Source organism: Alternaria novae-zelandiae (genome assembly GCF_023758075.1).
Source record: "Alternaria novae-zelandiae strain BMP 2774 chromosome Unknown scaffold_2, whole genome shotgun sequence".
Classification (NCBI taxonomy): Eukaryota; Fungi; Ascomycota; class Dothideomycetes; order Pleosporales; family Pleosporaceae; genus Alternaria; species Alternaria novae-zelandiae.
Genome location: NW_026056962.1, coordinates 290,335 through 308,985, shown reverse-complemented (window position 1 = coordinate 308,985; position 18,651 = coordinate 290,335). Strand labels below are relative to the sequence as shown.

The following is an 18,651-nucleotide window of genomic DNA, read 5'->3' as shown; positions in this document are numbered from 1 at the left end:
GTACGGCTCGTTATAGCCCAAATTGGGGTCCCCCCCCCCCCCTCTTTCATATTTGCAGGTGCTCGCATTCGTCATGTCATCCCAGTCGCACACTGCAAGAACTATTATGGGGTCCGCATCTCTTCCCTCACTTTCTCTATTTCTGTAGTCCGCAAAAGATGCAGATTCGACAAATTCGTCCAATAGATATGTCCCTTGCTGGTTTCATCCTCGCGTTGCTCGCATAGCTTTCCATACTCAGGCGGTACGCGTTGCCTCTTGTTGCACGAGGGTTCAGCTTTAATTTGGTTCCCCGTATTTATCCATTTGGCCCCGAACACAACTTCTACGTGCCAGGACGCACTCCAACTCATCCAGACGATGTATTTATAGTCTTCTTTCTACATCGTTATCCTCTTACATAGTAAGTCCTCACGAGCCCTAAGTGTAGACATCACTGATGACATGACCCCAGCCAGCCACATAACTTCCTTAAATTCCTCCAGCGATCCTCCTCATCTCAGTCCATCATGCAGACCAAATACATGCGACACGTTGTGATAATATGAGACTTTATTCACCCAGTGGCCTAGCCCAAAGTCGCACTACTCAACCTTACCAAGCCATCCCTAGCTGGCTACCTTGACGCCCTTTTCTGGGCCAGTTGGTTAAGGCGCACTGGGATGTGTCATTCCAACAGACTTCCCAATGACACAATGACACCAGAGATAACTTGTAGGCGGTGGGGATAACGTTGCGTCATGGTAAACTCAAAGCCAGTAGTCTACATAGCTAACTCAGGTCCCCTTTGCCTGTCCGCGCAAAGCCATTCAGTAGATGCTTTGGGAGCAGAAGACTGGTCATGCGATCCCTTCAATGCGGTATTGAACAGGTTTGATAGCTGTCCATCAATCTGAAAGGGCGTCAAGACCCACACTTCCGTTTGTTTGTTGTGCTGCCTAGTCACGTGCATGACTCAGCCTGGACCACCTGCAGCAACTGACAACTCGAATGCGCGCTATAACCTCTGTTTCTTTCCTCTTAACGTCTCTTGTCATTCTCTTGACGGAACCGAACCTCGCGACCGCAACCTCGCAGCACCTCGTCGTCATGACGCAGTACCAAGCTAACACGGTTCAGTCACGCTCACTGCGACGTCGCCTCCTCAAGGACATCGCGGAGATCGAACAAGATCCTTATCCCAACGTCCGCATTCACTTCCAGGACAACGACATCACAAAAGCGTGTCTTGTTCTCACTCCGGAAGGACAGAAGCCACTCCACCTCAAGATCCGCTTCACCGGCCGATATCCGCTGGTGGCGCCCGACGTCACGATCCAAAGCGCAATCATCCATCCAAACGTCTTCAGCGACTATGTTTGCGCCACCATGCTGAACACCGATGAGGGCTGGACGCCGGCGTATACCCTCAAGGGTATCGCTATCCAGCTGCTGAGCTTCTTCTCTAGTGATTCGCTAGAGCAAGATCATGGTAATCGCACTGTCGATCTGGCTTGGTATCGGCAGCAAGAAGCTCAAACGTTGGGAGAAGATCGCTTCAAGTGCTCTCTGTGTAGATTTGGAGAAGACTCGTCACCAGTACCAGCTGGTGGAATGGAGGTCGACTCACCCAGACGAGATGTTGTCGCCCCAGCCCCTAGCCAGCATCAGAGAGGCCCCTCGGGGTTGTTTAGGCTACCAGACGAGATCCTTCTCGAGATCCTCAGCAATTCCAAGACCGTTGACGTTTTGGCCTTTGCCGACGCCATTCCCTTCATCAAGTACAAGATGAACTCCTACGACTTCATCCGCATTCGCGAGCTGCAATGCTTTTGTCTCAAAGAATCATTCCTCGACGCCAAGCTTGGTATTGGTATCGCCGTGACAGGCGGTAACCGGCCGGTCTTCCGAACAGAGTTTGATCTTTTGAGTCACGAGGCGTTCTACAAGCACCACATCCGACGCAGCGTTCAGGGTGTTAAGTTCGATATCTGGCTACCTCTACCCCTGAGCCGACGCCACTGGAATCAAGTTAGAGATCATGTGATGGAGAGCACGCTGGATATCCATAGGACTGCGAACATCACGAACCCTGGAGCTTGCTATGTGGATATCCTGTATCATACTATGAACACCGTTGTCGTTCAGTTCTCATCAGATGCGGAGAGCTACAGCGGCCCTGACGCACGCAGCACCTTGAGTCACGCGTCAGAGAAGGCCGTCGACGCGTATTTCGGTCTCTTCCACCTACTGCTATGCCTGGCGATCGAGAACTCTCACATCACTGACAGTGCCAACAACACGATCAGACGCTTCATGGCCGGTCCGCGCAACAAGGCAAACTTCCCCGATCTCGGTCACGTTCTCATAGCAGCTCTCATCTGCGACGACGGACTTACCGAAGACCTGACGTATGAGATCATCGAAGAAGCCATCATTCGCAACGTCGTCTGGATGCTTGATGAGAAGGGCGCTGGTATGGCCGAGCTCGCATACCTGGAACCCTCCAAGATCTCCGAATACCGTACCAGCAAGACATACGCTGCCTCTCCCACCTCATACCGCCTCATGATGTTCCTGAAGATGTTCAGCGCAGCAGCCCGTCCGCCCGGTAAGACCCTGGTTGAGCTTCGCGACTCGTTGTTTGACGCCCATGGGGCTCCTCCGCCGGGTACCTCAACGCGCATGGCCGAGGACATTCGCGAGATCCAGCAGTTCGACGCCTTTCCGCAGTTCTTGGCCAAGATGGGTCTCAAGGATTTGCCTTCTCAGCCTCAGTTCACTTCGTTTCTTCGACGCACCATAACCGACAGTGTCGCCGCTGGCTACTCAATCATGCCCCTGAGCCAGAGCCGACTTTACCTCTTGCGACAAGAGGAGGAACGCTACGTGGAGAAGTCGGAAGATTTGCATGTCTCGCGGGATGATTACTGGTGGTACGAGAACAACAGTTTCAGAAACCCGTCTTTTTTCCCAAACCGCGGCGGAAGAGGTGGCGGTAGATGGGATCGAGGCACGCGTGGTGGTAGGGGCCGTCGGTACTAGGTAGATGCTTTTGTGGACTCTTGGGTTCCAAGATTGTAAAGGCCGAGAATCATTGCGCAAGGGTTGGGCAGCTTCACGCTCGATGTAGATAGTACCTTGCAGTACGATAGCTCATCTCGGCTCTTACTGTCCGTAGAATCAGCATTTCATCAACATCTTCCTGCTTTCTCGTGACGTTACCTCTTACGATATAGTTTAGAGACGGGTAAACGGCCAGGTTAGCATCATGCAGCATCTAGACTTCAGCCAAGTAGTCGAATGTGGGGAAAGGCGCAAAAACGTCATGTCGCATGCTGTACCACAAGACAGGTATTGGAACACCGCATCCTAAGGTCTGGTCACCTCTTCCTCCTCTCCGACATCTCTACAAAGTCGGCCTCCATAACGAATTCATCCTCGCCTTAACTTCTCTTCACATATCGCAACATGTCTGGTATGCCTTGTATGTTGAGTGGTCTTTGCTCCAGTAGCTAACAACTTCCAGACCAGCTCGACGACAAGTTCATGAACTCCGGCGGCGGTGGTAGCGCACCTCCTCCCAAAGCATCGGGCGACAAGGGCGATTCATCCAAGAAGGATGGGGACAAGAAAGACGGCGGCAAGGGCGAGGAGAAGAAAGGTTGAGAGGCATCGGGGATGAGGTGGCTGGTAGCGGGGTTGGAGTTCGTCGATCAGGGACGCCTCGGTTGACGCGTCGGAACGCGCGACAGGATGCGCAAGCCTAAACACGTAGTCACGAACAATCGAACAGCTTGATTGAAGACGGCTAATGAATATTGATGTCAAGTGTGTCGCAGATTAATGATGCAGGACGCTTGGTAATGACTTCCGAGTCGTCATCTTGACGTTGACGCAACCCCACGTCCTCATGACGTCTACGCGCTGTTCAAAAGAACATCAGTACGCCCAAAGCTCCTGCTGAAAGCCCATGATACCATAATCCCACAGCATCAGTCCCAGCCAAATCACCATGCCGAGTACGTCTCCCGCATCTTCCGCGTCATTCCTCTTCACTAACACCATACCCTCAAGACCAGGTCAACGACCCCTCAAAGACCAGCGAAGACACCTTTGGTGTACAAAAGTCCGCCAAAACACCCCAGAAGGCCGCACAGGATCAGGAAGACTACGAGGCGCAGAAAGAACATTCGAACAGTGGCAGCAACACGCACTCGGGGACAGGCATGGAATACGTTGATCGGAAGAACATCAAAGGAGATGAGAAGCAGAGGAGAGAGGGGAATTGAGTGGCGTGTCATTACATGATTTAAATCGAAACCAAATTTCTGCCTAAGTTTGGACTAGGCTAGCATCCAACTTGATGCCTTTCTCACAGACTCTTCAAAACCAACCAAAGGGCTCCCATTGAGCAACAGCTGCCGGCATCGGGATGCCGATGAACCCGATCAACATGATCAAGAGCGAGATGATCATCTTAATAGCGCCGAAGATAAGGAGGAAGGCCAACTTGGCAGCGGCAAGGGAAAGGATAAGGAGAACGATCCCAAAGAGCAATATGGCGAGGCCCTGCAAGATTGTTCCCACCACCTGCAATAAAGCCTGAATGTCGGGTTGTGAAGTCAGCAAGTGCATCATACACACTGTAGATCGGATCATTACGTACCCAAGATCGGCGGTAGAGAAGCTGTCGCATCTCTCCATAAGAAGTCGTGGGCGTGGACTTTCTTGTATGGTTTCCGCTGCTAGATTCGAGGCCCTTTTCCGCGGCGCTGATATCGGCCAGGCTATCTTTTTCGTCTTGGCTAACAGTTTGAGACATCGTTGCGATACTGCTTTGAAGAGTTTCGATGCAATGTATTGGGAGGGAGGAGGTACTGAGCCCATTCGGCAGGGCACAGCAGGGCTTTCAAGGTGTGCAGTGATGTCCGGGTAGCGAGACACGCGACCGTGGAGCCCCAGGAGGAGGTACTCTGGTTCTGCCCATGATTAGCAACACTCGCGCAGATCGAGCAGTGAATCACTCAAAATGCATGCAATCTACAGAGACTCGCAATACTGACAAGACAATAGGCGTGTCGGCGGAATCTTGTTCATATGTGCCCTGTTGCTTTGAACAGCTCCAATAGAAATTACACACCAAATGTCATGGAATGTGTGGGCCTAAAAATACGTACTTGGTAAGTCAGTCCGACGATAGAAAACAAGCACATAGTCTGCAAGTGCCCTGACCCAACGTCACTTTTGAGATAAACATGAAAAGCTCGATATGCGTACACCATCCAGTTCAAATGTCGACACGGCATCTAGTATTGGAGCACACGGCTGGCATCCATCTATATGATTACAGTCTTGCCCACATGTCCACAATACAATTCTCAATTTGGTACGAGCCACTCCTGAATACCCACACAATTATACCGTAGCCTCCAGGGGACAGAACGCTCAATCAAATCCCTTCCAACCACACTTGAAATGGCGCTGCCATCCAGTGTACCCTTTATACATGGGTTGCCAATCTGCCGCGTTGAGATCCTGGCACCACATGTCTTTGGAAACCAGAGGAGCCTTCTTCTTGTTATCCTTACAAGCTTGCTCGCAAGTCTGCAGCCTCCATGGGTCACTTTCGATGCGATTTTCTGTTGTCATGTAAGGCCTGCATGGGATGCCCGGCATGGAATCGCAGCCGGTGACCTTCTTGCGGATCTCAAAATTGACTTTGGCCATATCACCATTGTGTGCTAGGAAAAGTTAGCGCGTGTCTAATAAGGCGATAAAGAGTTCACTTACGTTCATAAACGGTCACGTCAACTCCAAAAGGCATTGAATCACCGTACGGACGATTAACGCTCTGGATGTAGTCGGTGATTTTCGAGTCCTTGTTGTAACCGCGTACATTGTGGAAACCCGCGTGGAAGCCATTGGGATCGTACAAGTCCCATCCTAATTCCGCGTAGTCGTCGTACAAGAATTGCTGAAATTCCACTGTCCAGTGGCCGTTCCTGTCCATAGGTGTATGGCTAGGAGCTGGTGCTGCCGAAGTGGTGGACGGCGAAGAACTGGTGGACGACGAGGAACTGCTAGACGACGAGAAACTGCTAGACGATACCTTGGAAGAGCTTTTTGAGGTTGATGAACCCATGCTAGAGTACGTCCACGTGTTTGATGGCTCATCGGGATTGTTGTTTCCCTCATCATCATCCAAAGAGAGCGGTGCTCGGGTACATGCTGGAGCGTCGGAAGTTAGCGTGTTGGTGTTAGTCACCGTTGTCGTGGTGTCGTAGCCTTTAGCCGGCTCGCAGATGGTCCTTGTGGCATCGATCAGCGGCATACATATAGATGTAACCATCGTGGATGTTGTGCCACCGCCGAAGAAGCTATAGCTAGAAGGCATGGACGAAATGTCAAAACCCTCCGTGCACATGACGAAGCGATCAGTGATGGTGGTCCGCATGTTGTCGTCGCAATCTTCTGGGTCTGGTTGGTCCGCCGGTTTAGTTGGCGCAGGGCCAGGCTTCGGCCCACAACCGCCCGGAACGGTACAACCTGGAAGGCTACAAAGTTCTGGCGGGCATGGATCACACCCTGTTGGACCTGGACAGTATCCGTCGGCGCCTATGATACCCGTAGGCCGCGGGCCGGTATGACAACCGAAGAAGATGCACGGGTCACAGCCGAAGATACCACATGGAATGGTGAGCGAAATGGGCGGAACGACATCTTCAGGGCAGCCAGGCCCGAACCCTAGTCCCGCCCACCCGCATCCACACCCGAAAAGCTTACATTTAGGGTTCGTAGGTTTTGGAAACGATGTCGGCTTTGGCTTTGGCGGCTTGACTGATGGATCGTCATTGTCGCTATCGCTAGGACTGTCGCTGTCATGATCCTTGTCACATTTGTGTGGGACACAAAGGCAGAAAGGCCGCTTGAAGAGCAAGAATGATGCGAGTCTCTGTGTGACGCATGCAGCGATACAGTTCTCCTCTTTGCACTCGGGGTCGCTGTCTGTAACAGAGTCTGGATCGCCTGGGTGACCATCCTTACCACCGTCGTCATCCGGGCCAAACCACCATAGATGACACCACTTGTAATTAGCTGGCTCAAGACATTCGTGCGGTGGTTCTTCATCGGGAGGGCGAGGGAACACATAGCCCACACAATACTTTAGGCACCACTCGAGGGAACGACACAATTCGGGACAGCCTACGCCTGTAGGCATCGGGCTGGGAGGTATAGTGCTGCTCCCAATCACGATCGGAGCAGAAATGGAGCCACTTGCGGTGCTGCTTCCCGAGACACCAGGAGGGACGATGATGGAGCCGCTTGGGGTGCTGCTTCCACTCGGAGGGATAATGGTGATGCCATTCGAGGTGCTGCTTCCCGAGACACCAGGAGGGACGATAATGGAGCCACTTGGGGTGCTGCTTCCCGAGACACCAGGAGGGACGATGATGGAGCCGCTTGGGGTGCTGCTTCCACTAGGAGGGATGATGGTGATGCCATTCGAGGTGCTGCTACCAGGAATTCCAGTGGGGATGACGATGGAACCACTCGAGGTAGTGCTTCCCGTGAAACCAGGAGGGATGATGATGATGCCATTCGAGGTGCTGATACCAGGAATTCCAGTGGGGATGACGATGGAGCCACCCGAGGTAGTGCTTGCCGTGAAACCAGGAGGGATGATGATGATGCCAGTAGAGGTGCTGCTACCAGAAATCCCAGTAGGGATGATGATGATGCCTTCTACAGTAGTGCTGCCTTGGACTGAAGTCAATCGAGTGCTCGGGATTGCGCTTCCAGACGATTGTGCAGCCGAACTGCCTTGAGCACTTGACTGAGCCACAGAAGATGAGCCAGAAGGCGCGACGAGTGATCCAGACGCGGACACAGAGGTACTAGGTGATGCCGATGACCATGCAGTCGAAGTGCTACCGGCTTGGCTGCTCGATATACTCGTGGGCGCTACAGATCCCGCGGAAGAACTCCACGCTCCAGAAGATGGGGCGGCTGATGATCCAACCACTGAGCTTGTCGGGGCGCGGGAAGATGGTGCAGTAGAGCTTCCTTGAATCGAGGATGCAGTGGGGGGCGGCACAACGACACTTGAGCCAGCTTGAGAGGATACTTGACTGCTCCAAGCTGCGGTGGACGACGGGACAGAAGACGGCACGGAGGATGCCCACTGAGAAGACGAGGATGCAGCTTGAGAAGACGAAGACGCAGCTTGAGAGGACTGTTGACTGCTCCAAGCTGCGGAAGACGACGGGGCAGGAGGCGGCACCGAGGACGCCCATTGAGAAGACGAAGTTTGGCTGCTCCACACAGTAGAGGATGGCGGAACAGGTCCTTGCACTGATGATGGAGGCGCGGAGGCTTGCACCGAGGATGCCGACTGAGATGATGCAGCTTGAGACGAGGGCTGACTGCTCCATACCACTGAGGATGGAGTTGCGGAGCCCTGTACTGAAGACACGATCGATGGGGGTGGGACAGCGACTGCAGAGGACGGGCTCGCAGAGCCTTGCACCGAAGACACAATGGACGGTGGCGGGACAGCGACTACAGAGGATGCGGAAGGTCGAGGTGAGCCTTGTATCGAAGACACAATTGTAGGCGGTGGTATAGCGACCACGGAAGACGGAGGCGGGCGGGGAGAGCCTTGCACCGAAGACACGATGGATGGAGGCGGGACAGCAACCACGCTGGAGGCGACCGGGGGATAGTGGACGCTGGTCGGTGGAACGACGGTACCTTGTACAGATGTCGTGACCGAAATCGGGTCGGTAGGAATTCCGTATTGTCGGGGAATTAAGATGGACGAGGGATCCGCCGCACCCTGGATTCCAGCCTGTCCGCTGCCGACCGTAGAAGCGACCGTAGAGGATGGAGAGCCGCCGGCGTAGCCACCGGTAGCGGCCAGCCCTAGAAGAGTGAAGACGGAAAAGCGCATCGTCGGAAGCTGCAGTCGTCGTCCGCAATTGCTTCGATTTTGAAGAAGGCGAAAGAGGGTTGAGGAAGCGAGTGGAAGGCGCGGTGGAGGGGAAGCTGTACGAGGCCGGTGAGCGCGAGCTGATATACAACGGAAGAGCTAGGCACAAGCGCTAGTCGGGTGGTGAGGGTCTCGAGATTAGGGTCCGTGAGGAAGGCGCGACAGGGTGAGGGGCAAGTCCGCGTAGGCAACGGCGTGGCCAGCATGCTAAGTGAAAGAGTGTGCGGCCGCACACCGCTCGGCCTGGCAGAGGTGTCTAATGAATTGGAGCGCAAATATCTCTATCCTTGTCACCAAGAGAGACCGTGGCAAGAGCCTCGAGGTCATTCCTCTGAGCTTGTAGTCATTGAACTCAGTCCGTATCATCACTGCTCTTGCTCCTGGAAGTGACATCACGTTGTACTCTTAGCAGGATTGTTGTGTCCACTTCTCTTCCTGATCCTTGTACTTCCACATCAGTTGTACGTATATACCGGGTTTCAAACTCACGTAAGAGCTGTTGACGATCTAGCTGCAAGTAGACACCCATCGGTCTGGGTAGGTATGCTAGTGGGACTCGATTCACTCGGAGATTCGAGGTTAATACGCTGCGACTCACATTGATGATTCTAGCAAGCATGAGACGCGTATTCCAAGCATTCTCGTTATCGAAACAGACCAGTCTGAATAGTTGCGACGCAACTGACTGCCACTCAATGGACTGACGTTGCAAGCGTATGCAACATCGTGAAGAGCAAGGACAGCGTCAGAGGGTAAGTTGTTGGAGATGGTGAGATGAAATGTGAACGACTATGACGAGATCATATCCAATGTCTACGTGGAAGCTGAACTCGAAAGGGACTGAAGTCTAGTTGCAGCACACGGGCGAACGTGGATGTTTTCCGAAGCAAACGGATGCGACGCTGCAACCAGTATAGGTCTGAAAAAGATGAGAAAATAGCTTGGGCGGTAGGCAGAGCGCTGATTGAGAGATGAGGATAAGTTGCGTTGATGACCGCACGTTTGCTGGTGACAACGGCAATGATGAGATGGATGAGGAGACGAGCCACGCGAAGAGCGTACCTAGAGACGCGACCGCGATGCCCCACTTTCCGTAACGCGCTAGACACGCGTCAGGCGCCCCGCCGTCCCCGGGGCCTGCGTTCTTCGTCGAGATGGCGGCTATCACGTCATCCATGATACAGCACGTCGAGATGCTACCACACTGTACATCTGCATTGAACTTATTACCTTGAATTCCTTCCGGCCAGACTCCACACTAGAAACGCGCGCCAGCACCTATCCCCGCCTGATGCTACGGCGCATGCGCTCCACGATCATCCGTCCTCCGCGTCCCTCACGTTCTACACGTCTCGTCGATTCGCTACCTATACAAGCCGTAATATTAGTCCGCGATACGCTCGACTCGGCATCATATCAGTCCACTATATAGCCCAGTCCGCAGGAATATCCCTGAGAGATGCAGTCATGGGAAAGACTAGGCTAGAGGCAGCAGTGTGCTTGAGAACGTCGCGCTACATCCTGTCTATCATAAAGCTTGTGGACCTGCATTGCTATTTTCATCCAGAAAGCAGTTGTGCATGAGCCCGGGTACACGCCCACGCCTGGGTCTTGCACCACCTGCAAAGCCTTTGCTCTAGCCCTATGAAGATGCGTTTGGGTAGCCGGACATGGAATAGCCACCGCGAACATTTGTTGGGTCGACGACGTTGAAGACTCATGGGTTCCGATGAGCCTCTGAATAGAATACGACATACCTCATTTTTCTTGCTCAATCGTCGACAGAACCTTCTCCGTGGCATGAGTACCGAGGAGATGACTGGCTGACTGAGGTACGAAACAACCAGTGATTTGGGGTTCTGTAGTTCTCAGAAAGATTATTTCGTATGGCTTTCGATATCATGGCTTTCCGGTATATGGCATTTTCATGTCCGAATGCTTCGCGGCTACATTCTCACATCCTGAGGTCACCTTGACCGCATTTAGCAAATTGAAACCAATGTCAATCATACATATAGCGTGTTATGTGGCCCTGGACCAGAGGCTGGGTAGCTTAGGAAAACGTCTTTACGCATCACACAACCCGTGGCCAAGCATGCTTCATCAGTGGTTGCACTTTCCTTTCCAAGACCTTCGTCATAGAAGACACGCGCGCAAATTGGGATGTGGAACAATCGCTCCTTCACCTACGAAGTCACTGTGGCAGCCTCCAATAGCCGCTAGTCTTGCGCCTTGCCTCTTGTATCACGCTGTTCGTCTTGCTGACGTTCCTTGTATCTGTTACTTCGTTCAGTTTCCCTGGCAGCGATCAGCGACATGACCTTCGTCACCGCCCTTGTCGTCGCGGTTGCCATACACACAGTTGTCGGCAGTATCAAGACTCCGCTGGCCTCCGCACCCATCTCAGACCGCAACATCACCCGCGTATCTTCAAATTCGACCAGCCGTGAAACCAACGGACTACACCCCACGGTGGCCTTCTGGGACGATGATTATGCCGCGGAGGAGGATTGGAACAAGAATGCAGCCAAAGGAGGCGCCCTGATCTGTGGTCTCGAAGGCTCTGATCAGACCGCAGGCCGTCAGATGAAAGATACTCGCGAACCCCCATCTGCTACAAGGCCTTACAATAGTGACCTCAAGATAGAGCTTCAGGACTGGTACTGGCGAGAAACTAGCTCATCGTCGTTCAGCTGCAGCTTTTCTGAGCACTGGCATTTCTCACATGCGATGCGCTCACTTGGTCTCGACGGACGGCCGACTTCAGCAGGCGGAGATAACCAGTGCTATAGGGTCGAGCATTGGGACCCAGAGAAAAGAGATAACGAGGGCAACCAGATCCCGGCTATCAATCAGTGGTACAGCACAGCAGGTAACAACAAGCAATACAGAGTGAGTTTAGGCTTGCGTATGAGCAGTAGTTAGATGCTGACGGCGTTACAGGCAACAAAGGCGCATTTTGAATTCGGAATCAACACCAAAGGAGGCGCTATCTATGGTCTCTTCCTTGAAAGCCCTCAAGCATCCGCCAAGACTATCTGGGGCGGTGGTACGAAGGAGCCGAACAAAGACGACCTACCTCAACTTCGCGCTTTCTCAGACATCATCTGGGGATTTTGGGTTCGTAACAACCCCAATATCAAGAACATTCGCTACTTCTTCATGATAGCCATCTCCAACGAGGTGACTAATCAAATCATCGCTTCTTGTCTACGCGACCGTAACACCGAACTAAGCGAGTGGCCGGGAACCGACTTCTCTACCACTACGGATCAGGGCCATGCGCTACTAGGCAAGTCGCGTTCAACTCCGATGACATATAGTAAGACTAACCCAAACCAGGATCTCCAAACGGTGCTGGGTTCGCTTACTTTCTCATGCAGCACAAATTACAACTTGGCCAAAAGACCATCAGCAAGATCACTATCTTCAGGCCGGAAACAGACGACGACGTCAGCCTTGTCGACGCATCTCTGTGTTTCCACGTGGTCGATGGCCCGCAGCCACCACCTGACGATGCTCATGTGGAAGGGACTGATCGCCTGAAAGCTCGACTTGTGCAAGAGACAAATTCAAAAGATTCATCCCCCAACAGCCTGGTCAGGGTCCACGAGATCTATATGTAGCCAACGGTTAGTGGGCGTTTCAGACATGAGGATGGTGTAGGCAGACATGCAAACACAGACTTCCAAGGTTGATGTACGAATTCCGTGTACTGTCTCCAGGCTTCTACAGCGAGCCAATTTTAGTACATGCGCGAGTATTGTTTCTATTCATTTCGAATGCTCCCCTTATTCTGTATGGTAAACAGACATCCGTGGTGGACTCTCCGTTCATCTCACTCCGATTGCGTACATAAATGCAGGTAATTTCTCAGAAGGGTTATTGCGCAGCGGGAACCTATTTTCAGCGAGTAGTGCAAGTGAAGATCTGTTTAAGACGAGACTACAAGCATATGTTGGAAGCAAAAGGCGCATATCAGCCGTCTTCGTTGTGGACGGCTGGGGGTGTGAGATCGTCTCATCGTCATCACCGAATTTGGGAAGGTGTACCGATGGCCGTGCGATTGTGCTGGCCATTTCTCTTATTGGATCAGCATTACGTTCAAACACTCAAGTATTGATCAAGACCACTAATTGCTTCGATGCGCGACCGAAATGGCCCTATTTTGCGCCCACGCATACAGTCGTGAGGGCATGCTGCCCCTAGACATTACGGGCCTGCGCCAATCCGTTCATGCCACACCCTCTTGCGACACATATTAAAGCTACAAATTACAACCATAAAGAAAGAATAGAGTGCGCCTTTGACTCAGACTGCGGTCTGGTCCTCAATCACAACCATCCATGGATCCCGCACACCAAAGTGCAGACGCAACAACTCGTGCGAAGCAAGACAGGGCATCAACCTGGGTCGAAGGAAGGCGCGTACTCCGTTTCGTTGAAACCGACATATTCAAAGCTTCTTACCGGATGCGCTCATGGCACAGTTCACAGCTTGCTGGGAGTTTCGCGACCCGATGTTGTTGACTGTGGTCACTCGGCGTATGGTGGAGGTTGTGCATCAGTGCTATCACGCATAGCCAGACGAAGGTCGGTAGGACTGCTGAGGGACGGCGATGAGAGCAGAGGCGCATGAAGACGCGCATTAAATCTCTCGCAAACGGGTTCCAGGTGTGTAAGGTCTACCGTCGGCCGTGCTGTTTCCCCGTCTAGCGACCCGCTATCCTCCTCGAAAAGAGGCGTCTCCAGAACCCCGGTCTCCGTTCTGTGAGCGCCTTCCATTCAATGTCCTCTGGATCCTGACATTTGCCAAAGTCGACGTATCTGGAGACACTTACGACATAGGTTGATTTCGGAAACCTCGACTCGTCTGCGCAATTCCCAATGAACAGCCTTCGCGGAGTTATTTCGATGACCACTTCGGTAGGGCAGGCGGTGCACCTCAAGGCTTTATCAACATATCCATCTTTGAGATCCTCAGGATCGTGGTACGTGTAGAAGCGAGAGACAGCGTTTCTTATACCACAACCCATGGAATATATATTGAGGACCGAGTTCAGGTGTGGACATAACGAGTATGGAATCCCAAATACTACGGCCTTGGGGTCTACATCCTCGACTTCCGGAATACCACTGACCCATCTCTTTCTCAAAAGCAAATGACCATCACAGGGTAATGCATAGATGTCACTGCCCCACCGTTTTGACCCCTGTTGATGAACGCCTTCAGGGCGCAGGAGATTGTGTCCATACCGAGGGGAGTACCGGAATCCGCGCATCGTCTCGTGGACGGTTTCCCAGTCCAACCCGTCGAACTTTGTTGTGCGCCGTTTGCATATCGTCCTAGTCCCGTACTTGAAGGCGGCCGGAGTGTTTTGACCCCATATATCCCGACTACCAGGTGATTTGCGCTTATGGTATGAGCCGCAATAATAACATATGATATGGTCCGGATAGTGCTTGTCGAAACACAGAACCGAGAACCTCGCTCGCTCAGCCTCATTCCCTTCTTTCTTGATCAGGGCGAAAGGGTTCTTGATGGAGCGGACCAATGCATTCGAGTGGTGGCTCGTCATTGCGAACGTCGCCATAGATGATAAAGGTAGAAGTTCCAATATCGTCCTGGATAAATGCCGAGGCAGTCTGTATAAATGAGTCTGACGGCCAGATTCCCATGGTTTGGGAATATTCATGGGTGTTTCTGTGTGTTGAGTCATGTCGTAAGTCTGGTTTCGTGTTTGCTGGATGCTGTGGTCAGAGATGACTTCTACGCTGCAGACCTTGGGGGGTTTGGGATCTTAGGCGATTATATATGCTCTGAAATCACCGTTGTGCGTCATATTCGGCGCGTGCGCGGCTATCATTTTGAGAGGTAACCACAGGCAGAAGGTATGTTGACCATTACGTAGAGCTGATTGGGTTTATCAAATCGCAGATGCAATACTCGGTACCGCGGGGTGGCCAGAATCCGTGTCGCATGTTGCTGCATACACATCACTGGATCTTGATAAGCAAACACCTCCTGAGCTAATGTATACATCTAACCCTATAATAATTGTGCAGAATTCGATACGAATTGGCAGCTACCATTGGCGTCGCGAGGACCATAGCGACAAGCCACTCACAACTAATTCCACGAGGACCCCCGTGGAATATAATCTTCTGATAAGGATGGCGGCAATAAATGATAATTCTGAAGAACACTCAGGGTTTTACTGCAAATCGTCTGAATAGGTCGTAGTTCTCACAAGCGGCTTTTGTTCTGACCTCTCGTCTGAATGTTTCGTAATAGTCGCCATCGAGCGGAGGAAATAACGCTATCCAGGCGGCGCGCTGGGGAAAAATGTTGGAATGTCCTAGGATGAACCAATGCGGAGTATCTGGGCAGACGGTTCAGCTTCCGGGTTAGATCTTCCGTGATGGGTGCGAAAGCAGTGCGGAACATGGATATTGTAGCTGCGTCTGGGTAGACCCCATTCGTGTCTTGCGTGCCGAAATGACGCGCGACGGCTTGTAAGTACTGCACATAACTGGAGCAGGGTTTGTAGGTGTACACCTCGACAAGACCCGATGAGTTCACTCTGGCAGCAGATATGGAGGTCGGGTGCATCGTGATGCCAAAAGGGTCGTGTTGTGAAATAAGTTTGGTTGTGCATGCTTACACGCATGCGAAGAGAACAAAGGTCCGGATCGTCGAAAAGATCTTTGCGGGTTTTAGTAATCAACGGTTTCCTCAGGGTCTTCCCTAGTCACCTACGTAATTTCTGCTTACCTGGATAACCACACGCCGCAAGCGTTGGCGGAAGCGGCTACGCGACATGCTTCCCACTCCAAGATCAGAATAAATAACAGGCGCTACTCTACGATTTGGAAGAAAGGCATGGATATCACAGAAACGAGCTTTAGTATGACCGCAATGCATGCCCGGATGATGTAAACGTCACGTGACTTGTGCAACCTTCTCTATCGATGTAGAAGCAAGAGTGAATCGATGCATGGAAAGACCTCCGTATGTAGGTAGACAGATATTGAGACGTCTCAGAGGCCATTCTATTCTTGAGCATGCGTCCATGCACTGCGGAGAGCCTGACACAGGACCCGAGTAATCCGCCCACCTGCGCTATACCAAGGCTAGCCGGCATAGCCACCCAACGTCAACGTTCATTGGCCAAAACACATACTCGGGGGAGTAAACAAAAGATCTCGCTGTCTCACTACTGCTGCGTAGTACCGTTGTTGTGCCGGAGCGACACATCGATTGGCTGACGATGCCAAAAAGCGCCTCGTGTGTACACGCGGCTCTGATGCACTTGCGGCTATGTGCTTTTCGCTGTTGCCTGAGAGATGATGAGACGCTATCCCAGTCGGTGATGTGACTTAAACAGGCCTGTAGACTTCAGTTTGTCTTTGTTGCACCAAGCCATCTGGCTCTTTTCGTCTTCACCTCCATTTTCAGATACCAACAGATTACCCAAACCAACAAGATGATCATGGCGCAGGAACGTTCTCTTCGCGTACTGAATTTGTTTGCCAGTGCCCTCACAACACCCTTCCTCATTGCCATCACCGTTCTCTCGCTGGAGTCCCATAGTTACCGGTATTGGTACGACCATCGCGATGTAACTACATTCTGCTTCGGCTACATCCCCCTCGCCATGACTGCGGTTGCTTCAACGGCGAGCATTGTCCACCAACGAAGGCACAATCGTACGCCAGGCCCCAAGTTCGCTCTCCTAGACGGATTGACGGGTATCGCCTATCTTGCAATACTCATTCCGATCTGGGCAGTCGAGGTTGACGATCTGGGGTCAGCGGGATATGGCTTCTTGGCTGGATACGCAACAGCTCCCATGATTGTCAATATGTAAGCTGTTCAAAGTCCGAGCCAGTCATCAGTAGGGTTGCTAACATGATGACAGGTTTGTCCACTTCTACTTCTTTGCTTGCAAGGCTCGAGCGATGTGGTTTGCGTTGCGTACTCCGACGGTACATGAGTGCCCCAACTGTCACCACAACCTGACGGTGGGCACCCCACAGATCAAAGAGACGAACAAGGGTGGAGCGCGGTACAGCTTGCTGCGTGGAGAAGACTATCTCGATGCCGACGCTGATGCCGAGCGCTACATCGATGAGAGCACGAGGCCTTCCGAGGAGCAGCTCCGACCTGAGGGTGATGACAAGGAAGACAAGGGCAAGTCCAGCATCGATGTCTGAGATGTGATCTGGCCTGGTCAGCTCTCGAGCTCTCATGTTGTCGCATCAGAAGGAACGCCGGGGTGTGAAGGAACGATGAAGGGATTGGCGCTGTGATATCGGATATATTGCGAAACGACTCGCATGAGGGAACACGCTCTGCGATCAAAGTTAAACGAGATTGGTCTTGCGATAGTGGTGCAAGAGAGACGTATCATGTGTACAACACATCTATCCTTAGGCCGGTGGGATATATGGGATTCATTCGCGAAGGGTTTGCGCTGTCGTTATTCATTGGGCTTAACGTATTTACATCGTTTCGATTATACATTCCTATCATATGTGGTCATGTGCATCTATCGGTTGCCTATTCAGACATACTGCGGCGGAAATCTCTCGCCTTGATCCCACTGCAGATTGCCACGTCAGTGATGATTCTGTTCTAGTATAAGAGGTAAGACTTACATGCTCCGCGATACACCCACCCTCCCATCGAAAACGGTCAACGACTTCCCCAAAACTTCCGGTGCGATAGTTAAGCCAGCTTTGTGGGGACTTGAACGCTGTACGCAATGGTGTGATGCTCTGCGAGCCCCAGATTGGAGAGAGGATGTTCCAGGCGGAGTCAGACCCGTTCTGTGCAGCGGGGTTGTGGTTCTATACGTGGTTAGCCGTCATTGATCCTCTTGAAGACGTCGTGACCCTCTTACAATGTAGTCTTTGGCTATGTATTTGAACGCCTCACTGATGTCATTCTTGTAGATAAAAGCTTGGGCGAAGGCTTCGGCACGCGTAGCTGTCTGCGCTTCGGTTGTGTTCATCACACGCACGCACGGTGCTGGCTTTGTGGGACGCGCCTGGCGGGCTGCAAGTATATCTGACCTGCTATGTATCTCGGCTGGGGCCGCCAGGGCTACAAGAGGTGCAAGCATGATACAGAACAGGGTTGTGAAGCGCATTTTGAGGATGATGTCAATATGGCGGCGCTGCGGTAGCGTGAAGATGGAATTGGCAACGAACGTACAGGCGCGAGCACACTTATACCGCGAGCACCATACTTGAGTATCACCGTTGCTCCTCGCACAGACGTGTGATCAACACCAGACTGACAATTTACGGCACAATCTCCCAAATTGATGCGCCGAGCTGCCCCACCGGCAATATTCCGGGGCATCTGCGAGGCGATGTCACCATTCGTGGTATAAAGAACGCTGTGGCCTTGGGATGTTATCGACGTCTCAGGTTACGGTCGGCAGTTGTCGTGGCAAGCATGGTCGCTATCGTCGCAATGTGTAGGGCTGGACAAGGGGCTGGGGCTGGCTCAGATAGACAAGGACGCGAATTGGGCCGAAGCTTCCAGGGACGATGACGTTTGCGCACGTGTGGGGCCGACGCGTCCGGAATGCTAACTCATGCACGCGCGGAAGCAGAATTAGGCGCTAAGAGGTAAAGTTGCAAACATAAACCTGCGCGGCTAAAATCTAG

The 18,651-nt window shown here is 52.3% G+C and overlaps 4 protein-coding genes across 4 annotated transcripts; all 4 read left to right on the top strand.

Annotated features, from left to right (window-relative positions):
• Positions 1-990: 990 nt before the first annotated feature.
• J4E88_001138 (uncharacterized protein) lies at positions 991-3,024 on the top strand (the record flags this gene model as incomplete). Its single annotated transcript, XM_049394810.1, has 1 exon — positions 991-3,024. The coding sequence occupies one exon, from the start codon at positions 991-993 to the stop codon at positions 3,022-3,024; it is 2,034 nt and encodes a 677-aa protein (XP_049258674.1).
• A 970-nt stretch (positions 3,025-3,994) lies between these two features.
• Positions 3,995-4,271, top strand: J4E88_001137 (uncharacterized protein; the record flags this gene model as incomplete). The annotated part of the gene is made up of 2 exons (XM_049394809.1): positions 3,995-4,001; positions 4,057-4,271. 2 exons carry the CDS (start codon positions 3,995-3,997, stop codon positions 4,269-4,271), a joined length of 222 nt encoding a protein of 73 aa, XP_049258673.1.
• Positions 4,272-11,287: 7,016 nt separating this feature from the next.
• J4E88_001136 (uncharacterized protein) lies at positions 11,288-12,597 on the top strand (the record flags this gene model as incomplete). Its single annotated transcript, XM_049394808.1, has 3 exons — positions 11,288-11,863; positions 11,915-12,293; positions 12,314-12,597. 3 exons carry the CDS (start codon positions 11,288-11,290, stop codon positions 12,595-12,597), a joined length of 1,239 nt encoding a protein of 412 aa, XP_049258672.1.
• Positions 12,598-16,457: 3,860 nt separating this feature from the next.
• Positions 16,458-17,187, top strand: J4E88_001135 (uncharacterized protein; the record flags this gene model as incomplete). Its single annotated transcript, XM_049394807.1, has 3 exons — positions 16,458-16,837; positions 16,893-16,959; positions 17,011-17,187. The coding sequence occupies 3 exons, from the start codon at positions 16,458-16,460 to the stop codon at positions 17,185-17,187; spliced, it is 624 nt and encodes a 207-aa protein (XP_049258671.1).
• Positions 17,188-18,651: the final 1,464 nt, after the last annotated feature.